Source organism: Ornithorhynchus anatinus, chromosome 4 (genome assembly GCF_004115215.2).
Source record: "Ornithorhynchus anatinus isolate Pmale09 chromosome 4, mOrnAna1.pri.v4, whole genome shotgun sequence".
Taxonomy (NCBI): Eukaryota; Metazoa; Chordata; class Mammalia; order Monotremata; family Ornithorhynchidae; genus Ornithorhynchus; species Ornithorhynchus anatinus.
Genome location: NC_041731.1, coordinates 6,303,259 through 6,330,058, shown reverse-complemented (window position 1 = coordinate 6,330,058; position 26,800 = coordinate 6,303,259). Strand labels below are relative to the sequence as shown.

The 26,800-nt window shown below is 48.0% G+C and overlaps 2 protein-coding genes and 1 long non-coding RNA gene across 11 annotated transcripts in view; 2 read left to right on the top strand and 1 right to left on the bottom strand.

Moving 5' to 3' along the window:
- The first annotated feature begins 767 nt into the window (after positions 1 to 767).
- TMEM71 (transmembrane protein 71) lies at positions 768 to 18,112 on the top strand. Its single transcript, XM_007661013.3, has 8 exons — positions 768 to 1,299; positions 6,468 to 6,528; positions 7,830 to 8,042; positions 10,102 to 10,274; positions 11,538 to 11,723; positions 13,018 to 13,093; positions 14,858 to 14,919; positions 17,201 to 18,112. The coding sequence occupies exons 1-8, from the start codon at positions 1,227 to 1,229 to the stop codon at positions 17,485 to 17,487; spliced, it is 1,131 nt and encodes a 376-aa protein (XP_007659203.2). The 5' UTR covers positions 768 to 1,226; the 3' UTR covers positions 17,488 to 18,112.
- Positions 13,104 to 25,092, bottom strand: LOC120638315. Its single transcript, XR_005659908.1, has 3 exons — positions 24,839 to 25,092; positions 24,557 to 24,714; positions 13,104 to 13,460 (listed from the first exon to the last, which is right to left on the bottom strand). It is a non-coding gene; the product is annotated as an uncharacterized LOC120638315 (long non-coding RNA).
- A 392-nt stretch (positions 25,093 to 25,484) lies between these two features.
- Positions 25,485 to 26,800, top strand: part of DNAAF11 (dynein axonemal assembly factor 11) — a 28,512-nt gene continuing 27,196 nt past the window's right edge. For all 9 annotated transcript variants that reach the window (XM_029062469.2, XM_029062462.2, XM_029062471.2 and 6 more), the window contains exon 1: positions 25,485 to 25,624. In XM_029062469.2, the coding sequence (XP_028918302.1) occupies positions 25,489 to 25,624 (136 nt within the window). In that variant the 5' untranslated portion in view covers positions 25,485 to 25,488. The remainder of the gene's footprint in view (positions 25,625 to 26,800) is intronic.

Sequence of the window (26,800 nt, the reverse complement as noted above, 5' to 3'; positions counted from 1 at the left end):
ATCGATGGATCGATTCGGTCAACATCCTTAAGGATTGTCGGCAGGTTGCAACGTAGAGCGGCGATGAGCGTGGAAAGCATAAGCAGGATCGGATTAATAATGATGTTGGTATTTGTTAAGCGCTTACTATGTGCAGACCACTGTTCTAAGCGCTGGGGGAGATACAGGGTGATCAGGTCGTCCCACGTGAGGCTCACACTGTCATCCCCATTTTACAGATGAGGGAACTGAGGCAGAGAGAAGTGAAGTGACTCGCCCACAGTCACACAGCTGACAAGTGGCAGAGCTGGGATTCGAACCCATGACCTCTGACTCCCAAGCCCGGGCTCTTGCCACCTAGCCACGCCGCTTCTCGGGATCTGAATCCGGGACTTTAAAGAATAGATATTGCAAAGGGGTGAAGACCCAAGATAACTCGAGGCGAAGCCAGCTTGCTCAGGGTTTCACGGCTCCCCGAGTGCGGGGAGGTGATGATTTTATAGAAGCGGATGATTACAGATGATTGTAGAGATGATTTTAGAGAAGCAGCGTGGCTCAGCGGAAGGAGCACGGGCTTTGGAGTCAGAGGTCACGGGTTCGAACCCCAGCTCGGCCACTCGCCCGCTGTGTGACTTTGGGCAAGTCACTTCACTTCTCGGTGCCCCAGTTACCTCATCTGTCAAATGGGGACGAAGACTGTGAGCCCCACGTGGGGCAACCTGATTTCCCCTGTCTACCCCAGCGCTTAGAGCAGCGCTTGGCACATAGTGAGCGCTTAACAGATACCAACACTGTTAACATTACTATCATTTTATTGAGGAGAGAATAAGTGGTCTGACAAGCGGTCACTGGAGGGAGACTGATTCGTGGCTGCTGGATTCCTTGCCCAACTAATCTTAAACTTCAGTTCGTTCTTCAGAACGCAGGCCTCTGCTGCGAGACCCAGCAGGAAACGTGACCTCATTCTGCCTCTTGGTTCCTGATTGCACCGACTGTTTTCAAAAGGAAACAGAGAGGTCGCAGAGCGACGGACTCGCCCGGGTCCCTGGAGCTTTTCTGTTCTAGGAAGCAGCGGGAAGAACAGAGGATTTTCCATCCCAGAGGAGCTTCTGTCGATGACCAAACTGTAGGCGCGTGTGCGTCTAACCCTACTGACAGGCGGAAGACCGTGTTTAGCTTGCTTGGAAGACTTTTCACCTGTCGACAGTCCGAGGAGCTCTCCTCTGACGGTTCAACTTTCCGCAAAGATGGACGTTTATCGGAATCTTCTGTCACTGGCGAAGGAAAGAAGAGACCGGAAAATCCCTCCAGAATTACCATGTATGAACAAATTCTAGGAACGAATTCTTTCTCGGAGGGGGCGGTTTTCTTTGGATGTTACCGTTAAATGAGATGTGTTACTTGAAAATGCTAAGCCCGGTGACTTCAGTCACGCTAAGTGTTACAGATCTGGAATGTTAATGAATCTGTGAGTGTTTCTGGGCTGCCGCAGAATGCAGTGTGCTGAATATCGGGAACCCAGACTTCTGGCTCACCATTCAGATGGGTTATTAGTGAGGAAGAGATTAAAGCACGTCGATTTGGACTTGGGCCAGATGCAAAAAAACCCAAAAGTCACATAATTGTATTTTAGGCAGTGAATTTCACAGCGGATTCAAACTGAGAGGCTCCACTGGTTTGGATTTCAAATGCTTCTGTGAAGTAGCTTGGGTTTTTCTTCATTCTTTTTCAGTTGTTTTTTTTTTTTTTGTTTGGAATCTTATTTAGCAATATGCTTTGAATAATTGTGGACATTAGTTGGGAAGTCAGTATTCAACTATGGGACTTGTTCATTTTAAGGCTAAGGGCTTAGTACAGTGCTCCGCAGATAGTTATCGCTCAATAAATACTAAATACTATCGAATGGTATTTGTTAAATGAATAGTATATGCCAAGTTGTCTATTAGGTGCAAGAGAGTCCACTGGGGGAGAATAGGCACTTAATCCTCATTTTACAGCCGATAGGAAACTGAGGTACGAAGCGATCAAGTGGCCCGTCCGAGGTCACACAGCAGGCGAGTGGCGAAGTCGGGATTAGCACCCACGACCTCTGACATCCAAGTTCATGGTCTTTCACTAGACCACATTGCTTCTCTACTTGTATATTTTTATTATAGACCCAAAAGACTTGAAGAACAGGTTTACCAACTCTGTTGTATTCTCAGTGCTCTGGGGATAGTAAGAGCTCAGTACATTCCACTGATAATGATGAGGGTAGGAACCATATCTACTAACTATTGTACCCTCCCAAGCATTAAATGCAGTGTTAATAATAATAATGTTGGAATTTGTTAAGCGCTTACTATGTGCAGAGCACTGTTCTAAGCGCCGGGGGAGATACGGGGTCATCAGTCTTCATCCCCATTTTACAGATGAGGGAACCGAGGCCCAGAGAAGTGAAGTGACTCGCCCACAGTCGCACAGCTGACAAGCGGCACAGCCGGGAATCGAACCCATGACCTCTGACTCCCAAGCCCGGGCTCTTTCCACTGAGCCACGCCGCTTCTCTATTCTGCCCGGACGAGACACTCAACAAATCCCATTGATTGTTTGCTAGTCAGGGGATCCGGATTTTAGTCCTAGCTGTCGCCGGTCTGCTGTGTGGACTTGGCCAAGTCACGTAGCCTCTCTGGGCCTCAGTTTTCTCATCTGTAAAGGGCAGAGAAAATACCCATCTCAGATTGGAAATCCTGTGTTAATCTGAGATGTTTAAGCCCTTGTGTTAATCCTCTCGCCTGGCACCTCGTAAGTGCTTAATAAACACCATGATTACCTGGTTAATCAGTTGTATTTACTGAGTGTTTTCTGTGAAGCCCTGGGGAGAGACCAGTGGAATTGGAAGCAGCGTGGCTCAGTGGAAAGAGCCCAGGCTTAGGAGTCAGAGGTCATGGGTTCGAATCCCAGCTCTGCCACTTAGCTGTGTGACTGTGGGCAAGTCACTTCACTTCTCTGTGCCTCAGTTAACTCATTTGTAAAATGGGGATGAAGACTGGGAGCCCCACGTGGGACAGCCTGATGACCCCGTATCTCCCCCGGCGCTTAGAACAGTGCTCTGCACATAGTAAGCGCTTAACAAATACCAACATTATTATTGGAAGGAACCGTCTCTGCCGGCTAGAAATTTACAGTCCAACCCTAAGCGTCGGTTCCGGTATGCTAGAGTCTGAATTTAGGAAGATTCGGGAGTAGAGGTTTAAGCTACATTTAACAGTCAAGAGAAAGAGGAGGCGTACAGGCCCTGAAAATGAAAGTTGAAGTAGGTGGCTTAATGTCGAAGTCTTTGACTGGGAGCTAATCCATTATTCAGTCAGCGCTGTGCTGTGCAGGTGCAGCTTATTTTTAAAAATGCTTCAAAAATGTCAACAGTCTATCCCTGCTATTATCGGTGTTGCCTTCTGTATTTGGACTTAAAGACGTTAATGAGATCCAGCAGAAGCAGCGGTCCTCGATGAGAAATCCATTATTTATGTTTTTTCTGCAAAAGATTCTGGCTCTCATCTAAGTATGTTTCGGACTATCCAAGGCTATCCTGTGAGTTAGAGAGTTTAACAGTCTCTTACTCGTTGCATCTGAAACCTGTCAACCTCTGTGAACCGGCTCTGTTTGCATGGGGCTTATCATCAAGACTGAAAGTAAATATTTCGGTTAGAATAAGGTTTGCTTAACTAAAGAAAGAACCCATGTGCCAAGGAGAAACACTAGATGCTATGGAAATATTGTTATTTTTGAAAAAAATTAGTGCAGAGAAGAGCTCAAAAGGAATTCTTGACCAAGCTCTAATTCCAGTTTTATGGCCGTAAATCACTGATGGGTGAAAACGTTCATTTTTAGGCTAACGACTTTCCTGTTTTTATTAGATGCCCCCTTTTTTAATATTTATTTTTTACAAATACATGATGTTTGGGCAATCCACTTTCTCAATCTCTAATAGCTCATTTAGGCGTAAACTCCTTGAAGGCAGGAGTCATATCTATCTACCCTGTTGTATGCTCCCAAACACTTAGTACAGTGCTCTTTACACTGGAGATTGTAAGCTCCTCGAAAGCAGGGATCGTGTCTTTTAACCACGATCGTACTCTCCCAGACACTCAGAGCTCGACCAAAAAATCGAAACTTAATCAAAACGATTGCTAGATGGAAACAAATGTGAGCACTGCTGAGGGCAGGGGATGTGTCTGTCAACTCTGTTGTATTGGACTCTCCCGAGCGCTTAGTACAGAGCTCCGCACATAGTAAAGGCCCAGTAAATACCCCTGATTGATTGACCAGTAGCCAGGGCCGTAGCAAGTGACAAGAAATAGCAAATGCACACTCCGCTAGGCGTTTATCTGGGGCTTGAATCTTTTTAGAGATTCGAGATTCAAATGGGCTTTCTTTGATTTTGCCATTATCCAAACTATTAGCCATCTGTCAGTGGTTTGTGTTTCTTAAATACGAGTGATTTTTGAGTTGAATTTGACTTCCTGGCAAGAAACGTTTCTCCTTTCAGTGCGAAGAAAAAATCAGGATGTTTATAATTGCCCCTGCAGAAAAACGAAAAAGGATCTCGTTTAGCAACAACTATTAGGGTGAAAAGCTGTCTGCGTGTGAACATCGCGAAAGCCGTTCTGGGCAGGGAACGTGCTGCTAATTCTGGTGTTTTGTACCCTCCCGAGCGCTTAATACAGTGCTCCACGCCTTGTAAGCCCTCAATAAATGATTGGGATCCCTCTTGCAGAAAGGAGGGCGGGTTTCAGGCGGAAACGCAGCCGTGACTGTTGCAAGTCGCTCTCTTCCTTCCTCTTGTTTTTGCCCCCAAACAACCTCTACTCTCCCTCCAACCTAGCCATCCACCCTCCCCATTTCAACATACGAGACTTCTCCTTTCTCCGAGCCCCCAAATTCTTCTTAATAAAGTCCAGCCAACTTTTTGGGGGGGACCAGTGCCTACTCTGCTCCATTTGCATTATCGGCACTAGCATTGGTAGAAGCCCGCCGTTGGAGTTCTGTCATGATTTCAAAACTAGATGAGACACCCCAAGGCTCGGGGATTAGGTCTTTTAGGCCAAGTTGTTCTCCTTCATTCTTGGGCTTTGCACCCTCGCTCACTAGATTGTGTGATTTATCTTACCAGAATCCTCTCAGTCCCCCCACTTTTTCCCCTTCATGATGAATGTCGAGGGAATTTGTTGGGCACCTACTACGTGCTAAGCACTGTGCTTGGTGGCGGGGTAAATACTAAATGATCGGGTGGGACACAGTCCCGTCCCACAGTAGGTTTAATCTGTACTAACGATTTTGCAAACCGTGAAATTCCACAAATTACTGACTAAGCCAGAGAGAATCAAACCCGAGACAGTGAATGGAGCTTTGCTTTTACACCACAATACTTTTCCTAACATTTTCTTGTCCAAATCGCCGTCTGTGTTGTTTTTAATGGTATCTGTTAAGCACTTCATATGTGCCAGACACTATTCTAAGCACTGGGGTAGATACAGGATAAAGAGGTAGGACACGGTTCCTGTCCCATATAGGGCTCACAGTCTTAATCCCCGTTTTACAGATGGGGTTACTGAGGCCCAGAGAAGTGAAGCGACTTGCCCAAGGTCACACAGCAGACGAGCGGCAGAGCCGGGGATAGAAGCCAGGACCTTCTGCCTCCCAGGCCCGTGCTGTATCCATTAGGCCACGCTGCTTCTCTGTTGACGTTCGTGGAATTAATGGTCTGTTCATGCTCTCCTTTGCTTGACTGGATCTCCAAATGAGTCCCGTAGGCCAAACAAATGAATGCTCCATTCTCGGAGGCCAGTTTAACTTCACAGGGGGCCTTCAAAGACGGCAGAATCCAAACTCTGCCCTTGACTCTGACCATTCCCAACGACGGGGTCTTGGCTTCGGGCCCTTTCATTCATTCATTCATTCGTATTTATTGAGTGCTGATTGGGTGCAGAGCACTGTATTAACTGGGAGTCAGAGGTCATGGGTCCGAATCCCGGATCTGCTACTTGTCAGCTGGGTGACTATGGGCAAGTCACTGAACTTCTCTGTGCCTCAGTTACCTCATCTGTAAAATGGGGATTAAGACAGTAAGCCCCACATGGAACAAACTGATTACCTTGTATCTATCCCAGAACTCAGAACAGGGGAAGTGCTTAACAGATACTAACATTATTATTATTAATGATGGTATCTGTTAAGCATTTACTGTGTGCAGACACTGTACTAAGTGCTGGGTTTGGACGCAAGCAAATCGGGATGGACGCAATCTCTGTCTCATGTGGGGCTCACAGTCTCGATCTCCATTTTACAGACAACGTAACTGAGGCCAAGAGAGATGAACCCAAGGTCACACAGCAAAGTGGCGGTGTTGGGATTCTGGGATTCTGACTCCCAGACCCCTGCTCCACTGTGCCACTGGAGTCCTGTCGTTTCAAGTGCTCTGACTCCTCCTTCTCTCCTTGTTTCCGCAGGGACTCCGGCGTTTGAGAGAGAATCCAGCGGGCAGTTGTCACCCGACTGTGGATTTCCGAGGTATTCCACGTAGCCAGGATCTTTTCTCACGAAATTCCTTTAGGGCTCATTTCATTGTGTGGGATGGTTTTCATTCCAATATATCATGTTTTCCTCGAGCACCATCATCCACCGTTTTCATTTCATTCATTCATTCAATAGTATTTATTGAGCGCTTATTATGTGCAGAGCACTGTACTAAGCCCTTGAAATGTACAAATTGGCAACGGATAGAGACAGTCCCTGCCCATCGACGGGCTTACAGTCTAATCGGGGGAGACAGACGGACAAAAACAATAGAAATAAATAGAATCAAGGGGATGTACATCTCATTAAAACAATAGCAATAAACAGAATCAAGGTGATAGACATCCCATTAACAAAATAAATAGATTAATTAAATCTATAAATAAATAAAATTAATTTATAGATTAAATAAAATAAATAAATAAATAACATTGTAATACTATAATAAAATAAATAAACAAAATAAATATTTCATTTGAAAATTTATGTGCGGGGCTCTGCTAGTCTCTCCCTTCGGGCACACCAGATAGGTCTGGGGATTCACAGAGGGGACGGAGATATTTGTTTGCCACATAGAAGTTGTCTTAAAGCAGTTGGAAATACCCCTGAAGTATTGCCCGACGTGGCTCAGTGGAAGGAGCAAAGGCTTGGGAGTCAGAGGTCGTGGGTTCGAATCCTGTCTCCGCCACTTGTCAGCTGTGTGACCGTGGGCGTCACTTCACTTCTCTGTGCCTCAGTTTCCTCATCTGTAAAATGAGGATTAAAACTGTGAGCCTCATGTGGGACAACCTGATCACCCCGTATCCACCCCAGCGCTTAGAACGGTGCTCCGCACCTAGGAAGCGCTTAGCAAATACCGACGTTATTATTATTACCCCCCGCCAACTTAGGCAAGCACGGGAGTAGCAGGTGAAGACAGCCGATACGCGCCTCGGCCGTGAGTGTGAGAGTCGTCAATCGACCAAGAGCGTGGCTTAGTGAGAAGCAGCGTGGCGTAGCGGACGAGTGGGGGAAGCGGTGATTAGAACCCATGACCTTCCGCCTCCCGAGCCCGTCCTCTGTCCACTAGCACGTGCCGCTTCTCGAGTCCAGCTTGGAGAGTCTAGAGGAGGGTGGCGTGTTTTCCACGAGCCAGTGCAACAGGCCAGGAACCCGCTCTGCAAGTAGGAGCCACACCATAAATGCTTACTGCTAAATCGACGGACCGAGACAGTGTGATTTGTGTCCACTGGCCAAAAATGGGATCCGGAAGAGGTGACCTCTCTCTCTCTCTCTCTCTCTCTCTCTCTCTTCAGCTCTACCTGCGCCTTCCTGGACGGCGACCTCTCCTTCGCGTGCTGCTCCGGCGATCTCCTAAAGGGCTCACGCCCGGCCTGCCGTCGCAGCCCCCGGCTCCTCACCAACGGCTACTACGTTCTGACCGGGGACAGCTTCCTCTCGGATGAGGACGGCAACGTCACCCTCAGTCCCTCCCGGACCACTGTCATCTACAAAGAAAACTCGGTGAGGTGAGCGAAGGGAGTCTCCCTTTCCTGGAGGTTCCGAGTAGGGTCTTCCCGGTGGGACTCTACACCCGACTCCGGCTCAGCCGGGGAGCGTGTGTGTGTGAGGACGTCGGTGGAGGGGGGAGAGGAGAAGGTCTCTAGACTGTAAGCTCATCGCGGGCGGAGAACGTGTCCGTTTATTGTCATAGCGTACTCTCCCAAGCGCTCAATACAGCGCCTTGCTCAGAGGAAGCGCTCAATAAGTACGACTGAATGAATGAACGAGATCGCACCATCAGCCCGGGTTGCCCCTGGAAAAGTCGGAGCCAGCTACTATGGTCTTCTCCATGTGCGATTAATTCCCGCCCCCAGTTAACTCCCATCTCTCCGAGCCGCGTCAGCCCACCCACTTTATAACGACGTTGGTATTTGTGAAGTGCTTACTATGTGCCAAGCACTGTTCTAAGTGCTGGGGTGGATACAGGGTCATCAGGTTGTCCCACATGAGGCGCACAACATTCTTAATCCCCATTTTACAGATGAGGGAACTGAGGCCCAGAGAAGTGAAGTGACTCGCCCACAGTCACACGGCTGACAAGTGACAGAGCTGGGATTCGAACCCATGACCGCTGGCTCCCAAGCCCGTGCTCTTTCCCCTGAGCCACGCTGCTTCTCATGCCCTTTGGCCCTTAGTCGCATATTAATTTATGAACCGGTGGCGATGATCACTCTAATAATAATAATGTGGGTATCTGTTAAGCGCTTACTATGTGCCGAGCACTGTTCTAAGCGCTGGGGGAGATACAGGGTCATCAGGTCGTCCCACGTGAGGCTCACGGTTAATCCCCATTTTACAGATGCGGGAACCGAGGCACAGAGAAGTGAAGTGACTCGCCCACAGTCACACGGCTGACAAGTGGCGTGAGAGTGATTGAGAAGCAAGGCAGTTTAGTGGAAAGATCACGGGCCTGGGACTCAGAGGACCTGGGTTTTAATCCCAGATCTGCCACTTGCTGTCTGCTGTGTGACCTTGGGCAAGTCGCTTCACTTCCCTGTGCCTCAGTTACCTCATCTGTCAAATAAGGATGGAGACAGTGAGCCTCAGGTGAGTCAGGGAATCTGTCCAACTTAATTAGCTTGTATCATGCCCCATCGCTCAGTCCAGAGCCTGACACAAAGTAAGTGCTTAACAAATAGTGCAATCATTATTGGAGAAGCAGCGTGGCTCAGCGGAAAGAGCCCGGGCTTGGGAGTCAGAGGTCGTGAGTTCTAATTCCGGCTCCACCCCTTGTCAGCTGTGTGACTGTGGGCAAGTCAGCGTGGCTCAGCGGAAAGAGCGCGGGCTTTGGAGTCAGGGCTCATGAGTTCGAATCCCAGCTCTGCCACTTGTCGGCTGTGTGACTGTGGGCGAGTCACTTAGCTTCTCTGTGCCTCAGTTCCCTCGTCTGTAAAATGGGGATTAAGACTGTGAGCCCCACGTGGGACGACCTGATTCCCCCGTGTCTACCCCAGCGCTTAGAACGGTGCTCGGCACCTAGCAAGCGCTTAGCAAATACCAACATTATTATTATTATTATTAAGTCACTTAACTTCTCTGTGCCTCAGTTACTTCATCTGTAAAATGGGGATTAACTGTGAGCCTCACGTGGGACAACCCGATGACCCTGTATCTACCCCAGCGCTTAGAACAGTGCTCTGCACATAGTAAGAGCTTAACAAATGCCAACGTTATTATTATTATGCGTGCTGCTTCTTTATTCATCTTCTTTATCCTACGCTCTGTTGCAGTTACCAGTCACGTCCTTATTCTTCCTCTTGCTCCCACCTTGTGCTCTCCCTAGTGCTCGGCACACAGTAGGCATCCAGGGCACTGCACTCTCTACAGTGCTCTTCACAGAGTCAGCTCTCAGTTCAACGCCCTTCGCCCCGTAAGTGCTCTGCACTTAATCAACCCTGTTCGGTGAATGAATGCGATTTATGTCATCTTTATTTCTGTCACCCGCGATAGTATATTCAGTGAAGATCCGTGCCCAGGTACCTTTCCCTCGGACGGTCATTGCGCGGCTTTCATTTCTCTCTCTAGAATCTTTAGAAGGAAGAAAAAACTCCGCCGCTCCCTCGCTTCACTGTTGGATCTCAGCGATGACGACGCTTGGCTCCACGGGGGTGTCTGTATTGACGCGGATTCCCCCGTAGGAGAGGCGGGCTGGGTCAGAAGGGACGACGGTCAGGATCTTTGCCTTTTCCACGCGAGGGGTAAGCTTCAGTTTTACCATCTGGAAACACCGGCTCCAAGCAGCCTGTCGGAAGCTGAGAAGGCCCCGCTCGAGTGGTCGGTTCGGGATTCGACTCGGTCAGCCGCTCTCTCTCCTGATTGAGACGCTGTGTAGCCTAGCGGCTAGAGCACGGGCGTGGGAGTCAGAAGGATCTGGGTTCTAATCCTGGCCCTGCCACTTGGCTGCTGCGTGACCTTGGACAAGTCACTTCACTTCTCTGGGCCTCAGTGACCTCATCTGTGGAATGGGGATGAAGACCGTGAGCCCCGTGTGGGACACGGACTGTGTCCAACCTGTTCAGCTTGCATCTAACCCAGTGCTTAGAACAGCGCCTGGCACGGAGTCAGAGTTTAGCAGATATAAAAAAACAAATACAGAAGGGAACACCTGGCGGTTGAGGGGCCCGCATGATCGAGATAACAAGAGATTAATTAGGTAGCGGTTCTCATGACCTCCACTGCGCCCCCACTAGAAAAGTAGCATGGCCTAGTGGAAAAGGCACTGGCCTGGGAATCGGAGGACTGGGTTCCAATCCTACCTCCGCCTCTTGTCTGCCGTGTGACCTTAGGCAAGTCACTTCACTTCTCCGGCCCTCGGTGACCTCGCCGGCCAAATGAGGATTAAACGTTCCCTCCCTCTGACTAAGACTGTGAGATCCATGAGGGACGGGGACTGTGTCCAACCCGATTATCTTGCGTCTCCCCCAGTGCTCAGGACAGTGCCTGGTACATAGTAAGCCCTCGATAAATGCCCAAAATAAGGAGAAGTGACAATATCTCGAATCCTTAAAGGTGGAGAGGAAGAGGCAGAACTCTGAAATATCTTGGAAGAAAAACTGGCAGTAATTAGAGGCCGACCAGATGCGTAATTTTGCTCCTTTGGTTTGATCCAAGCTCTGCTCGATTCTAATGGACTTCTTTCGTTTTCCTCCCTCCTTGTTCGGCCTAGATTTCAAGGCCCAGCTCTAGACTATAAACTACTTGAGGGCCGGGACCGCATCCGCTAACTCTACCATACTCTCTCGGGGGCAAAATAAAAGACTGTGCCCAGCAGGCGCTCAGTCAGGGCTATCCATCGGCCAATTCCACTGAATGTCAAGTTGTTCGACTTATTCCCCTTCATCAGTTAGACTGATGGAGGCCTCAAAGATGATCACTGTAAACTTTCCATTATTCATAATTGGCACATTTCTGTTCTGCGCCCTAAAGAAAGCCACCCCCAACCCCATCTGTTTCTCCCCCAGGAGACACTGACTCTTCTGCCGAACCCAGGCCCTGGGTTCCAGACGAGGCAGCTGAAGCCCTGGCCGAATCTTCCGCGTCCAGCAACGCCGTACTTGGGCTTCCAAGAGGAAAGAGCTCGGCTTCGTTTCTTCCCTCTCCACCGGTTGTGCCACGGGATCTCCAGGGACGAACTCTGGGTCCCTCAGGTGAGTTCACATATTTTATTTCTCTGAAACGTCAAGCCTTGATAGCTGTCTTAAAGGACAATTCTGCTCTCTAGGAATTCTCTCCTAAGAATTCTTCCCATAAGCCTAGGCAACACCCGGCAATCCTTGGCACAATTTGTGCAGGGAAAAGAAAAAGGAATGTTTTTTTCAATCCATTCTCCTGTTTGGTTCCTTCCTGGACTATGCACTTGGATCTGTGACCTTTAGACTTTTGATATTCGCTCCAACCCCACAGCATTTATGTACATGTCTTTAAATTGTATATTATACATTGCTTAGTTAATTCATATTATTGTCTGTCTCCCCCTCTAAACTGTGAGCTCATTACGGGCAGGGAACGTGCTTGCCAATTCCGTCGTATTGTACTCTCCCAAATGCTTAATATAGTGTTCTGTGCATAATAATCTCTCAATAAATACCGTCGATTGATTAAATGGACTGGGTGGGTGGAAACAGAATTGATACAAATGCCTTGCTTTGGTTTTCTAGGATGTTCGAATGCACTGATGTTGACCATATATTTGCTACATAGTATTTTGCACTCAGTAAGTGCTCATTAAATACCACCGATTGATATAGATTTAACACGCTCACTACAATAAACCCACGAAGGTGTGAAAAAATAGTTAATCCAGAGTAACCTTAGCAAGGATAATCTATTCCTTCTACTCTAATAACAATGGCCAATTAGTGAGGTACAGATGCGAGGTAATCTCAAATACAAAATATCAATCAATCGTTTATCAATTATCATTTATCAATCAATTTATTGAGCACTTATTGTATGCATAGCACTATACTAATTGCTTAGAAGAGAACAGTACAACAGAGTTGACTGACAAGTTTCCTGCCCACAACGACCTTACGGTCTAATATAAATTAATACAATATAAGTATAATATAAATTTCATTTATACTGCACTCTCCAAGCACTTATTGCAATACTCTGCACACATCAAGTGCTCAATAAATGCTATTGATTGATTGGTCGATCGATTGATTTGCTAGATGATTGGACAGAGAGTTCGGCCACATTAGGCGAGAGTACATTTTCGGTAGCTGTGCACGTTTTTGTTTCGGAAAAGCAAAAGGAATCCAGCGGTGTTCCAGATTGGGTAATAGATTTCTCTTTAATTGTCCCTGGCAAATGCCTCGAGGCCAGGTACGTTTGCAAAGGATATTTAATGGTTTTCGGAGAGCGGATTAAGAATTGTTTCAAGGATCTGTGACTATTGATGAGTCCAAATTTATGATGTTTTTCTTTCCTTATTAGACTCAAATTCATTGAGAAATGTCTTTTACCAAGTCATCATGCTTACCACGTGCTTCATCATTTCTCTCTGCGCAAGGTAATCCTCATTTGATTTTTTTTCACATAATATTTTATTGAAGAACCGTGCCCACAGAGTAAGAAAGAGAGCAGGAGAAAGACACTGAGAGGCGAGAGAGAGACAGAACCCCAGACGGCAATCTGGACAGAGAAAGCGAAACACAAAGGGAGCAAGAAAGACTCTCCTGGGTTTCTGGCACTCCATACAGAGTTAGTCCCTGGAACCCTCAAAACCGCGTAGAGCAGCGGTGGCAATCAGTTACCACAGCTTCTCAGTCCAGTGGAGAAATTAAGCTGCCAAAGGTATCTTCTTCCACCTCTTGCTCTTCTGTCTGGCCAGGTGTCATGGTGGCGGCACTGAATTTCCAAGAGGGTCTTAGGGGGCCCTGTGGACCAGAGGTTTGATATTCATTCATTCATTCAATCGTATTTATTGAGCGCTTACTATGTGCAGAGCACTGTACTAAGTGCTTGGAATGTACAAATCAGCAACAGATACAGTCCCTGCCCATTGACGGGCTTACAGTCTAATCGGGGGAGACAGACAGACAAAAACAATAGCAATTAGAGAGCCTTCTGTTCCTCCGGGAGACCTGGCGTTAAATGGTGACCGTTAGGCAGGAATTCGGGGTGTTTGAACTACTCAGAGCGAATATCAAAAGTCTACAGGTCACAGATCCAAGTGCATAGTCCAGGAAGGAACCAAATAGGAGAGTGGATGGAAAAAACATTATTTTTTCTTTTTCCTGTACAAATTGTGCCAAGGCCTGCTGGGTGTTGCCTAGGCTCATGGGAAGAATTCTTAGGAGAGAATTCCTAGAGAGCAGAATAGTCCTCAAAGACAGCTATCAAGGCTTGACATTTCAGAGAAATAAAATAAAACAAACTCTATTATTTACATACCTCCCGACGTCCCACCGCCAGGATGTGCCTTTTTGCATCTGCAGAGAACTTGATGCCAGAAGAGTAGGATTGGTTATGATGTGAAGAAGCTTCACCAGGAATATTACTGTTTCAAGGAGAAGGGCAGTAATCCTAGTATCGGCCCTTCAGTAGGATTGCAGAGGGAACCAGTTGCAACTATTTCAAACTGGTCGTGTACTAGAAGGGTGCAAATGGTCTTCCACACTTCTTGAATTTCACCCAGTGCGATAGAAGCCCCACCCTTGATTAGTTGTTTTCAAACCATCTTTTGCCAAGTCTCTATTTTACATTGAAATCGTTTTTTTAATGTTTTTATGGTGTTTGTCAACCGCTTGCTACGTGCCAGCCCCTGTACTTAACGCTGAGGTCGAAACAAACTAATAAGGTTGGACGCAGTCCATGTCCCATGTGGGGCTCACGGTCTCAATCCCCATTTTATAGATGACGTAACTGAGGCACAGAGACGTCGTGATTTGCCCGAGGTCACCAGCGGACTAGTGGAAGAGCCGAGATGACAATCCAGATCTTTCTGACTCCCAAACGCATGCTGTATCCACTAGGCCATGCTGCTTCCTTAATACAATCTGATTTTTTGAATAACACTGGGGTTTCCAGGAAAACAACTACCATATAAGAGAAGTGCTCGTATATAACATCACGACTGAAACCCTCAGGTAGATTTATAAAGAAACCTCTTCATGTTTCAGGGTTAATTTTCCGTTGCAGCTTTTCTTCTGGGGTTCTAAATTCAGGTTAGTACCTGGCCAAGGAGCAGAACGTGAGTTCAGCGGGGACTGTCCTGTTGCAGAAGTATCTAGCCGGTCACCGTATTCTAACGGAAGGAATATTTCTCTTTCAGATGCTGGTTAGGAGGACTCTTTGCCTCTCTCCTGATCTTCCCCCTCATGCTAACTTTAATTTGTAAGTAAGAACCGTACTTGCAGTCCACTGGATTTTTTTTTCTATTTTTAATTCAAATTTCAGCCATGTCAAAATGGATATTTTAAAATTCTCTTCATTTTATTTCTTTTACGGAATTTGTTTACTATGGGCCCTGCTGGAATTGATGCAAGATAAGCAGGTTAGACGAGGTCCCTCTCCCACGTGGGGCTCACGGTCTTAATCCCCTTTTTTACAGATGAGGTAAATGAGGCCCAGAGAAATGAAGTGACTTGCCTAAAGTCACAGAGTAGAGAAGTGGTGGAGTCAGGATTAAAACTCAGGTCCTCTGACTCCCAGGCCCATGTCCTTTCTCAACAAAGATGTTGTCAAGGCCTTGCCTTTCAGTTTTGTCAGTTCTTTCAGAACACCCACATACAGTAAGAGTTTTATCACCATATGGGATGGGAGGAGGAATATATAAGAGAAATACCAGTTGCCCCTCCTGAATAACGAATGAAGCCTTTGGTTTTCTACAAAAAGTTGATTAGCCCATCAATCATCTATTTAGTTACCATTTGAATCTATATTTTTTTACTATTTTAACCTATTGTCAGTACATATTAGTCATTTGGTACCTGAGTTAGAGGGTAAGCTTCTCACTGACTCACGGTCTCTCCTGATTAAATTGTGAAACCCAATCTACGTTCTTACACTTCAGAGGGGAGACAAGAAGCATAGCCTGTGGATAAAGCATGGATGTGGGAGTGAGAAGGATCTGGGTTCTAATTCTGGCTCTGCCACTCGTCTGCCGTGTGACCTTGAGCCAATCACTTAGCTTCTCTGTGCCTTAGTTGCCTCATCTGTAAAATGGGGATTAAGAATGTGAGCCCAAGTGGACATGGATTGTGTCCAACCTGATTAGCTTGTATCTACCCCAGCGGTCAGTACAGTGCCTGACATATAGTAAGTGCTTAACAAATACCATCTTTTTTTTAAAAGCCTCCCCCCGACTCCATCCTAGCCAACGAGCGACATTTTTCTTCCGAATCATGACCCACTTGTCCTCAAAGGCCCGTGGCAATCAATCAATCAATGGTATTTATTGAGTGCTTACTTTGTTCAGAGCACTGTACTAAATGCTCGGGAGAGTACAGTACAACGGAGTTGGCAGACACATTTCCTGCCCACAACAAGCTCACAGTCTAGAGGCATCTGGATGACCACTAATCAAATTGGAATAATAGTAATAATGATGACTGTAAGCTCGTCGTAGGCAGGGAAAGTGTTTACTGTTATACTGTAGTCTCCCAAGCGCTTAGGACAGTGAGCGCTCGATAAATACGATTGAATGAATGAATGAATAATGACTACGGTATTCATTCAGTGCTTGTAATGAGCTAAAATCTGTACTAAGCCCTGGGATCGATACAAGGCAATCTGATCGGACACTGTCCCTATCTCACAAGGGGAGCACAGCTGGGAGGACTATCTTATCCCCCGTTGTACAGATGAGGAAACCGAGACACAGAGAGGTTAAGAGACCTGACTGAGGTCAAACAGCAGGCCAGGGGCCGAACCGGAGTTAGAACCCGTGTCTCCCGACTCTCAGTTCCGTGCTCATCTCATTGCTCTTCCCATTAGATCTCCCTGTCTCTCATCCATACAGTCTAAGATGAAGCAAGAGACCACCTGGACGATTTAAAGCCGGTCATAGCCCTTCAAACAGGGTAACACTAAATTTGAGAAGAACCCACAGATACAGGCACTGCCTGGCTATCTTTATATCTGTGGGAAGCCTTGGGAGAAAAAGAATCGGTGAGGGTGATGTTGGAAATTATTACCGGCTCGGAGGCAAAGACAGTGAAATTGCCTGTGGGTTCACTGTACTCTAAAATTCCCATCGAAGTGTTTTTACCAAAGTGTTTTGTCTCGGTAAAACCCTCATAAAGTGGCCGGCATATAATCGAGCATTTAAAGAGCACAGGCCCGGAAGACAGAAGGTCTGGGTTCTCGTCGCGGCTCTGCCTTCTATCTGCTGTGCGTGACCTTGGACAAGTCACTTTAACCTCTCTGTGCCTCTGTTACCTCATCCGTAAAATGCGGACTAAATCCTCCCTCCCTCGAACTAGACTGTGAGCCCCATGTGGGACGGGGACTATGTCCGACCTGATTGTCTTGTATCTACCCCGGGGCCTAGTACGGTGCCTAGCCTACAGGACGTGCTCAACGAGTATCATTCAGAAATGAATATTTAAAATGTCTCAGACCAGGCATTCATTAGTCATGTTTTTCTCCTTTCCTTTCTTTCCTGTTGGTCCAGGTTGTTCCAAGTTTGAAAAATCGTTTCCAAGTTCTCTCGTGGGGCGCCGAGTCAACATTTCTGGGGGTTGGTGCAACCGGAGAAGGGGAGAAGTGGGAGGAAGCCCGTGGAAGTTCGAAATGAGAGAAGAGGAAGAGCCCGAGACAGGCCGTGAAGTCGGTCAGGGCCGGGGAGAGGGGTGGCGGTGGGAAAGCCCCAGGCCGAAATCCCAGCCAGAAGACCCACCGGTACCACAGCGAGCTCAGTCACGATGGAGCAACGGCCAAACAAAGGCCCGGATCGAATGAGCGGCCTCAAGTTGAATCCCCAGCTCTGATTCTGACTGAGTCCCGAGGGCATCGGGTAAGGCCAAAAAGAGGTCAGGCGGGCTCTTGACTGGCCGCGTCCACCCATTCCGAATCTCCTCTGCCAACTGGGCTCTCCCCAGCCAGACGCCATCGCTTCCAGCGGGCACAGAGGGAGGCTTGGCGAGCTTCTGATCCGAAGACCTTCTCCCGCTGTTGTTTGCTCTATTTCACCTGCCTCGGGCTGGGCTCCCCTGGCAGCCACAGCCGCCGTACGGACGTTTGGAAAACAAACGTAACGGCAGCCGGGGCTTTGAGCCCGGTAGCCATTTCTCACCCGGATTTTTAAATACTGTCTGTCAATCAGGGAAAGCAGGAGAGAACCGGCCAACCCAAGGACTGCCCTGGCAGAGAGGGCCAGGGCGGACACAGCGGGCCTGTGCCCTGCCCCGCCGGGATTGATGTTTCACTTTAGTGCCCCAGAGGGTTGTGCCAGGAGTGAGAGACAGGGAGACACAGACGGGATAGAGAAGGAGCTTTCTTCTCCCCCGCCCTTCCAAGCCTAGTGGAGAGAGCCCAAGCCTGGGGGTCAGAGGACCTAGATTCTAATCCCGGCTCCCACACTTGTCTGCTCTGTGACCTTGGGCGTTGCTTGACTTCTCCGGGCCACAGTTACCTCATCTGTAAAATGGGGAGGAAGACTGTGAGTCCCATGTGGGACGGGGCTGCGTCCAACTATCCCAGAGCTTAGGTCAGCGTGGTACAGCACAACACCTAACAAATGCCATTAAAAAATATTCTAGGACTGTGGTATGAGAGAGTAAAGGAAATGAGTCCCCCTCTCTCTCACTTGCATTTGGAAATCCAACCTCAAACTTCCGGTTCCTCCCAAGTTCAGACCTGGGCCAGCTGAATTCTTGACCAGGGGAGAAGCGGTCCCTTCTTCCGCTGGCCGGAACTCGCCCCCTCTTTGGTCAGAAACAGAGGGGGAGAGGTCAAAGCTTCAGGCTAGCGGCCTGCAATCTTCTACGTTGTGATCAACGGCCCAGATCACCGCACTTTTAAGAGGACCACGGTGAAACAGGAGCAGTAAAAATGATTCAGAAGATGAAAAGAATGTCTCAAGGAAATAGTCAAAGTGTACGTACTCCTGGGAAAGAGAACATTCATTCATTCAATAGTATTTATTGAGCGCTTACTATGTGCAGAGCACTGTACTAAGTGCTTGGAATGAACAAGTCGGCAACAGATAGAGACGGTCCCTGCCGTCTGACGGGCTTACGGTCTGATCGGGGGAGACGGACAGACGAGAACGATGGCAGTAAATAGAGTCGAGGGGAAGAACATCTCGTAAAAACCAATGGCGACTAAATAGAATCGAGGCGATGTACAATTCATTAACAAGATAAATAGGGTAATGGAAATATATACAGTTGAGCGGACGAGTACGGTGCTGTGGGGATGGGAAGGGAGAGGTGGAGGAGCAGAGGGAAAGGGGGAAAAGAGGGTTTAGCTGCGGAGAGGTAAAGGGGGGGGGGGTAACACTTGGGGGCTTGGCCTAGTGTAAAGAACGTGATGTGGTGGGAAACTAGAGGCCCAAGGTTCTAATCTCAGTTCTGCCCCTGGCCTCCTGCTTAATTTTGGGCAAGTCACTTGACAGCTCTAGGCCTCTCTATCCTCACATGTAAAAGGGAAGTAATTGTATGTGCCTTCTCTTACCTCTCAGCGTTCTCAGGAAGATAAAAAATGATTTAATTGATGTAAAAACATTTTGGAGAAATAAAAATACTCGACAAATTCAAAAGACACCTAAGAGACTAATTAAAGAAGGTTTCTATAGATATAAATGTTTAAAAAATGCTGACCGGCTGCTCGACGGCATGAAAGAGGACTAGCAAGAGGAAAAGACTCTAAATTCACTAGCAGCTGTATGATTTTGAATCTCACCGACTCCGAAATCTCGCTCTTTGACCGCAATCTCCTCACCTGCCTTCTCTTCTGTTAACACCTCCCCACAAAACCGGCCAGTCCTTCTGACCCCACGAGGAAGACCCCGAATCTCTTGACGCTTCCACTTACCCCCAGGCCATCATGTCTCACTTGGACTCCCTACCTAACCTCCCTTCTCTCTTCATGCACAAATCCACGCACTCAACTCCATCCCTCCGCTCCCAGCTTCTCTGGGATTTTGTGAGGACAAAACCATCATCAGTGGCATTTATTGAGCGCTTACTGTGCGCAGAGCACTGTACTAAGTGCTTGGGAGAGGACATTGCAGCAGAATTGGTAGAAATGTTCCCTGCTCACCATGAGTTTATGAGGTAAGAACACTTTGGAATTTGTTTGAAGCTCTTTCCAAATTCACATCATTATGATCAGCCTTACGATCCCCTAAGACCTCCCGTTATAATCCAGGATATCACTAGCCAAAATTCCCCTGCAAGATGGCCTCTCCATGACTGCTTCAGTCGCTGTTCACGATCCTTCCAGAGTAGGTGAGAAAACAAGACAGTACCGCCGTGGAGTACAGTGAGTTGGGAGAGGGCGTGAGACATGGAAGCTGGGCTGGAAACCTCTGCTCAGATGTAGAATAGGAACAGCGAAGATGGGAATGGAGGCCAGGCCGACAATTCTCTCAGTCTGAGGGGAAAATGTCAAACCCATAATTCTCCGGGACCAATCTGGCCACAGCTCTCCAAATCCCCCTTTGTCCGTAAATGAAGGAAGCTCTCCAAGAGGAAACCAACAGCCCTGTCACTTACTACCCAAATCTGAGCCTTTCCTGGCTCAGGACCTGCTGCAAATGAAATGCTTTGTGTTTTAAGATTCCCCACTTTTCCCCCTTTCCCCTTTTCTCCCGGTATTGTGTACCCTGCCTCCCAAGAGAATCAGCTCAAATTCACATCTTTCTTCTCTCGCACCCCCACCTCTCTTTTTCATTCTCAAAAGTCCCGAGCGCTCATGGATCACACGCACGCAGTCCCCATTCCTTTTCCCCGGCATTGAAAAATCTCCGGCCTGGGGAGTTTAGCTTGGTAGCAGGATCATTTTACCTATTCGGGTTGCCAACCGGCACAGGAGTGATTGAGTGAGAGTGAGACAAGCAAATCCATCCCTTCCAGCTGGGTTCCGAGATCGGTTTGCCTCACATAAGTTCATCCTCTTTTGTTATATCTGATGAGCGCTTGCTCGGCATCAGGGAATTATCGCCTCACCTCCCCATCTCCGAGCACACCGCTCTCCTTCCCTTCTGGTAAATGGCTGGCTAAAATTAGCTCACTGGCCGTGAGGCACCGGGACCCTAGTCTCTCTCCAGCATTAATACGAGCTGTGGTATTTGTTGAGCACTTACTATGTGCCTAGTGATGGGGTAGATACTATAAAGTCAGATCAGACCCGATCCTTCTCCCCACGTGGGGCTCACAGACAAAAAGGAAGGGGCGGCAGGTATTTAATCCTCATTTTGCAGATGAGGAAACCGAGGCACAGAGAGGTTAAGTGCCTTGCCCAAGGGCACGAGGCAACACAGATCTGTCCCCGAGAGAAGGGAGCAGGGCACAGGGGTAAAATTCCACTTGGTTGTCTCTACGCTTAGCTAATGGCCACTCAGATTGGTCACCTGCCTCTTTTATGGTACTTGTTAAGTACTTATTATGTGTCAGACACTGTATTAGGTGCCGGGGTAGATGCAAGCCCCAAGCACTTGGTACAGTGCTTTGCACACAGTAAAGGCTCAATAAATACGGTTGAATGAATGAACGAAAAGTTAATCAGGTTGGACACGGTCCCTGTCCCACGAAGGACTCGCGGTCTCAATCCCTATTTTACAGATGAGGAAACTGAGGCCCAGAGAAATTAAGTGACTTGCCCAAGGTCACACAGCAGACTAGTGGTAGAGCCAGGATTAGAACCCAACTCCTTCTGCCTCTCGGAGATCAAGACTGTCTCTGACAGACTCGGTTGGAGTCCAGAGCCTGGAGAGGGTCCAGTCTGGCTCAGGTTGACCCAGGATTACCCCGATTAGACTGTAAACCCATCATCGGGGAGGGATGGTCTCTATGTTGCCGAATTGTACATTCCAAGCGCTTAGTACAGTGCTCTGCACATAGTAAGCGCTCAATAAATACTATTGAATGAATGAAAGGATGGGTCGATGAGGCAAGAAATTAAAATTAAATCATCAGCTTATCAGGGAATGGATGAGGAGGGGGCGGAAGTTGGGGGTGGCGGGCAGAGTGAGGTGATCCTAGAGGAGAGAACCCTTTCTGTCCTAGATTGCGCTTGGTGCTGATCTGTATTGGGAATTTTCATTTGAGAGCTGTCAAGTTATCTGAGAAAATATCGGCAGGGTCAACTCTAAGTCGGTCACCCGTGCAGTCTGCAGTCACAGAGAAGTCCCAACTTAGGGTCCACTGAACTCAACGCTTGGGAGAGTACAAGAACACTCATGACATGGCCCCTGTCCTCAAAGAGATGGCATTCTTGTGGGGGTGACAGGCACAAACTAAATTACAGGTAGGAGGAAGGAGAGAATGGAAAGATGAAAAGTAAAGAGATCATTATTATTGTTATTGTGTTTTGTTAAGCGCTTACTATGCATTCAACACTGTCCTAAGCACGGGGGTAGGTAAAAGTTAATCAGGTTGGACACAGTCCCTGTCCTACAGCCCTCACTGGCTAAGTAGGAGGGAGAACAGGTATTTCATCTTCATTTTACAGTTGAAGAAACTGAGGCACGGAGCAGTTAGTGACTTACCCAAGGTCACGCAGCAGGAAATTGGCAGAGCCTGGATTGGAACCCAGGTCCTCTCCCTCCCAGGCCCATGCTCCATCCACTAGGCCAACGGATGAGAAACAGAAGGGCCTCCGGGAAAGGGCATGGTCCTAGGAGTCAGGGGAACTGTGTCCCGATCCCAGCTCTGCCACCTGCCTGCTGGGTGACCTTGGACAAGTCATTTAACTTCTCAGTTTCCCTACCTGTGTAATGGGGCTTAAATTGCCCGGCCTCCCTCTGGCTTAGACTACGAGCCCCACGTGGGACAGGGACTGTGTCCAACCTGATTTGCTTGCCTCCACCCCAGCGCTTAGTGCAGTGCCTGGCATATGGTAAGCGCTTAACAAATACCATCATCATCAATAGCAGTCACACTAGAAATAGTCATACTAGCAACAGTACTATGTGAATGTCCACAGGGGTTTAGTACGCTCAACTAAGCACTCGGGAGTGTTCAGAACAATGAAACGACACATTCTCTGCCCGCAAGGGGCTTGAAATGCTATAAAAGGAACCGTGAAGGTGGTTTCACGAAAGTTAGGACTTGGGGAGAAGAAAACCGAACTGGGGAAAGCCCCTTGGAAGAGGAGAGATTTCAGAAGGGCTCTGGAGATGGGAGAGCTGTAGGAGACGAATTAAAAAGAAAAACACATTTATAAATAGTTTCCCTCTTATCCCCCTCCCACCCACCGCCCGCCCGGAAAGCCTGACTGATCCATCTGTGAAACACAGCAAGGAATAGCAAATGCCAAGCGGATTTTGGGGGAAAGCCCAAATCCATATCTTTCCTCAAACAAGGCCCGGCTGAAGTGTGGAGAGGATGGGAAATCACAATCAGCAGCTGCCACTGAATTGGAAAAAGGGTGGATTGATGGGTTCGAGTCTGTTCACAAAGAACGTAAATCAGAGAAAACTGACTGACAGCAGAGGAAACACAGCAGAGTTAATTAGCACTTTCATTTGCAATTAAGATAAATCCATTATCGGTAACAGAAATGGCTCTGGCAGCTAATTCTCCCCACCAACCCTTCGGCCTTACCCTTTCTCAAGGAGCGGTGTAGGGGGGTGGTGTTTCAGGGCAGAGACTTCAAAAAGGTCGTGGTGCCAAGAGGCAGAAACAAAAATAGCAAGGGGAGCTACGGGGAAACCCAACTTGCACAAGCCAGCATCTTCACGGGTGCACAGGGAGGACCGGGCTGTGGATAACGCCCTGATGCAGAGGCAGCGTGGTCTAGTGGAAAGAGCACGGGCCTGGGAGTCAGAGGACCTGGGTTCTACTTCCGCCTCTGCCTCGTGTCCGCTGTGTGACCTCGGGCAAGTCGCCTCACTTCTCTGGGCCTCAGTTACCTCATCCGCAAAATGGGGATTAATCCCTGCTCCCTCTGACAGTGAGCCCCACTTGGGACAACTGTGTCCAACCTGATCTGCTTGTATCTACCCCAGCGCTTAGTACAGTGCCCGGCACACGGGAAGGACGTAACAAATACCATTTGAAAAGAACGGCATGGATTATCTGGGTCGCTTGCCTCTTCTCCCTGCTCAACTCTGAGTGAGTTGGGTGCTTTTTAGCCCAGGTAGGAAGGCCACTGGGGACACGGAGGATTGCAAAATTCGAATCACTCAGTTTTCCTAATTTTTAAGGGGGAAAAACCATTTGGGTTGAATCTATTGGGCTGAATCTATTGGCTAACATGGAGTTGGAAGGTTATCTACAGATGTCCTGGTGGAAAGAGTATTGTCTCCGAGCCAGCAGTCCCAGATTCTAATCCCAGTTCTGCCGTTGGCCTTAACTTCTCTGTGGCTCAATTTCCATCTCTGTAAAATGGGAGAATGGGAGTCCCGTTCTCCCTCTCCCATAGACAGTGAGATGATGATTTTGTATCTGCTTCAGTGCTTGGCACAGGACTTGACACAGAAAACACTTAAAAAGACCACGGTTATTATTATTACTGTTATTATCATACTCCAAAGCCAGCAGGAGAAGCTCCACTGAACCATCTCTCCCAGATTACGAGAGCGAAGCTGCCAGGTTTTCAGATTACGGGGGATTTCCACGACACCTCTCACAAAGAACTTGTCTCCTTTAGCAGAATCCACATTTGCTACATTCAGTCGTCGGAAGTTGGGAGGCACAACATTCAGAATATCACATCTCTTGGGCAAAGGACCAGAATGCTTTTGCATAATCAAAGATAGGCCTTTCGTTCATTCAATCGTATTTACCGAGCGCTCACTCTGTGCTAAGTACTAAGTGCTTGGACTAAGGTTTCATGGCTAAAGCTCTTTTTACACTCCTACCTTAAGGTCATATAAAGAAAATGTTCCTCTGTTAGGTTGAAGTTGTCTGTTTGATTCGTTTCCCTCTTTTTCATCCCTAAAGTGGTTCAAGGTGGAGTTGTTCTTCGAGAGGTTCCTGAGCACAGATTCCTTTCTCATGCTACTGTTCCTCCTCTGTCCTTGGGTGAAGAAAAGAATGAAAATATGAATGGGGGTAACTGAGGGGCAGGAGAAAAGCAGAATGACGCAGGTCACAAGGCGATATTTGAGAAAAAGGACCCCAGTCCCCGGAAAGTATTTCACCTTCCATTCGTCTGATATCCGGCACTAAGTGGTCGTTGAACAGAGGATTGTTTCGTGTTTTCACGTTCCTGCCGAAGCTGGGATCGGCGTCAGAAAAGCAGGGGAACTTGACTCACAGAGCAGAGAAAATACGTGACATTTTAATTTGCTTCTGTAGATTCTCCATTTTTTTTTCTTTCTCGAAAAATAATTGCAGGAAAAACAGGAGTCGTTTATCAGCGCTGTTCGTGGACTTTTAGGGTTCGGTTGTTTTCGCAATGGTGGCTTACGTAGCTGTAGCACTTGTTCTGCTGTGGATTGCTGAGAATTTTATCTGCTTCACCGACACTTGAGATAACTCGCTTTCCCGGGTTCCAATTCAAGGTCACCGACAGATAGCAGTGTGTCCCGAGTATTTTTAAAACCGCAGTGATGTCCCGATAGCATCCGGGGACAGGAAATCTATGAGGAGAGTGTTAAATGCTGTCCCGATTATATTTTTTGATAACCCTGTAGTTGGTGAGCGGGGGAAAAATAACGCCGGAGACACCTGCTTATGTGGATTTCAGGGCCAGGCTAGCTGTCCTTGACGGGCTAGGCAGATTCTCGTACCCCTCGGGCAGGGCTTGGATTTCTGGGGTGGCACAAGAGGGCATGGCAAACGGGGGGAGATGAGGATCAACAGGTCGCCAGTGCTCCCTCCTCATCCATCCACCAAGCAAACGCCCCGGTGCCCTCTGGAAGAGTCGGCCTCGGACCGAGTCTACCAGGATTCACTGTCGTCGGCGCCATGGATGACTCTTCGAGGTCAGTAGGAGATTTTAAAAATAAATTGCGTGGTATTTGTTAAGCACTTACTATGTTCCAGGCACTGTTTTAAGCACTGGCGCGGATACAGGCAAATCAGGTCGGTTACAGTCCCCGTCCCATGTGGGGCTCACAGTCTCGATCCCCGTTTTACAGATGAGAAGAAGAGAAGGAAGAAGAAGATAGCGGGAAGAATTTTCATGAGGGGAAAAGGGATGGAGCTTGTGTTTCAGTGCTCACTTGATGCCTTCTCTAGTTAATCTTGATGGTTTTATCCAGTGTATTAAAACGTAATACTCAGGTGCCCCAATAAAACAGCACGGCCCCAGTGGAAAGAACCGGGGCCTGGGTGTTAGAGGACCTGGGTTATCTCATCCCGGCTCCGTCACTTGCCCGTTGTGATATCTTGGGGAAGTCACTTCACTTCTCTGGGCCTCAACTATAAAATAGTAATTCAGTACTCTCTTAGACCATAGGGCTCACAGTCTAAGTGGAGTTAGGGGCTTGCGGTGTTGTCTTTTACTCACCCAAGGGTGTGAGGGAGAGCTAGGGGTGAGGAATGAGAGTGGGAAGCGGGGCAGAGATCTCTCCTATGGAATCCCTCAATCTAGGTGGTGGCAATAATAACCATAATAATAATTATTATTATGGTATTTGTTAAGCGCTTACTATGTGCCAAGCAGTGTTTTAAGAGCTGGGGTAAACACAAGGTAATCAGATTGTTCCACGTGGGGATCACAGTCTCAATCCCCATTTTACAGATGAGGTAACTGAGGCACAGAGAAGTGAAGGGACTTGCCCGAGGTCACACAGCAGACAAGTGGCAGAACCGGGATTAGGACCCACCACCTCTTACTCCCAAGCCTGTGCTCCTGCCACCAGGCCAAACTGCTTCTCCGGTGGTGGTGACGTAGTGGATAAAGAACGGGTAAGGGAGTCGGAGGGTGATGGGTTCGAACTCCGACTCCATCAGTTGTCTGCCGGGTGGCCCAGGGCAAGTCACTTCCCTTTTCTGTGCCTCAGTTACCTCAACTGTTAAATGGGGATTGAGACTGTGAGCCCCAGCTGGAACGGGGACTGTTGTGGGCAAGGCCCGTTGCTGAACTGTACTTTCCAAACGCTTGGTACAGTGCTCTGCACACAGTAAGCCCTCAATAAATACGATCGAATGAACGA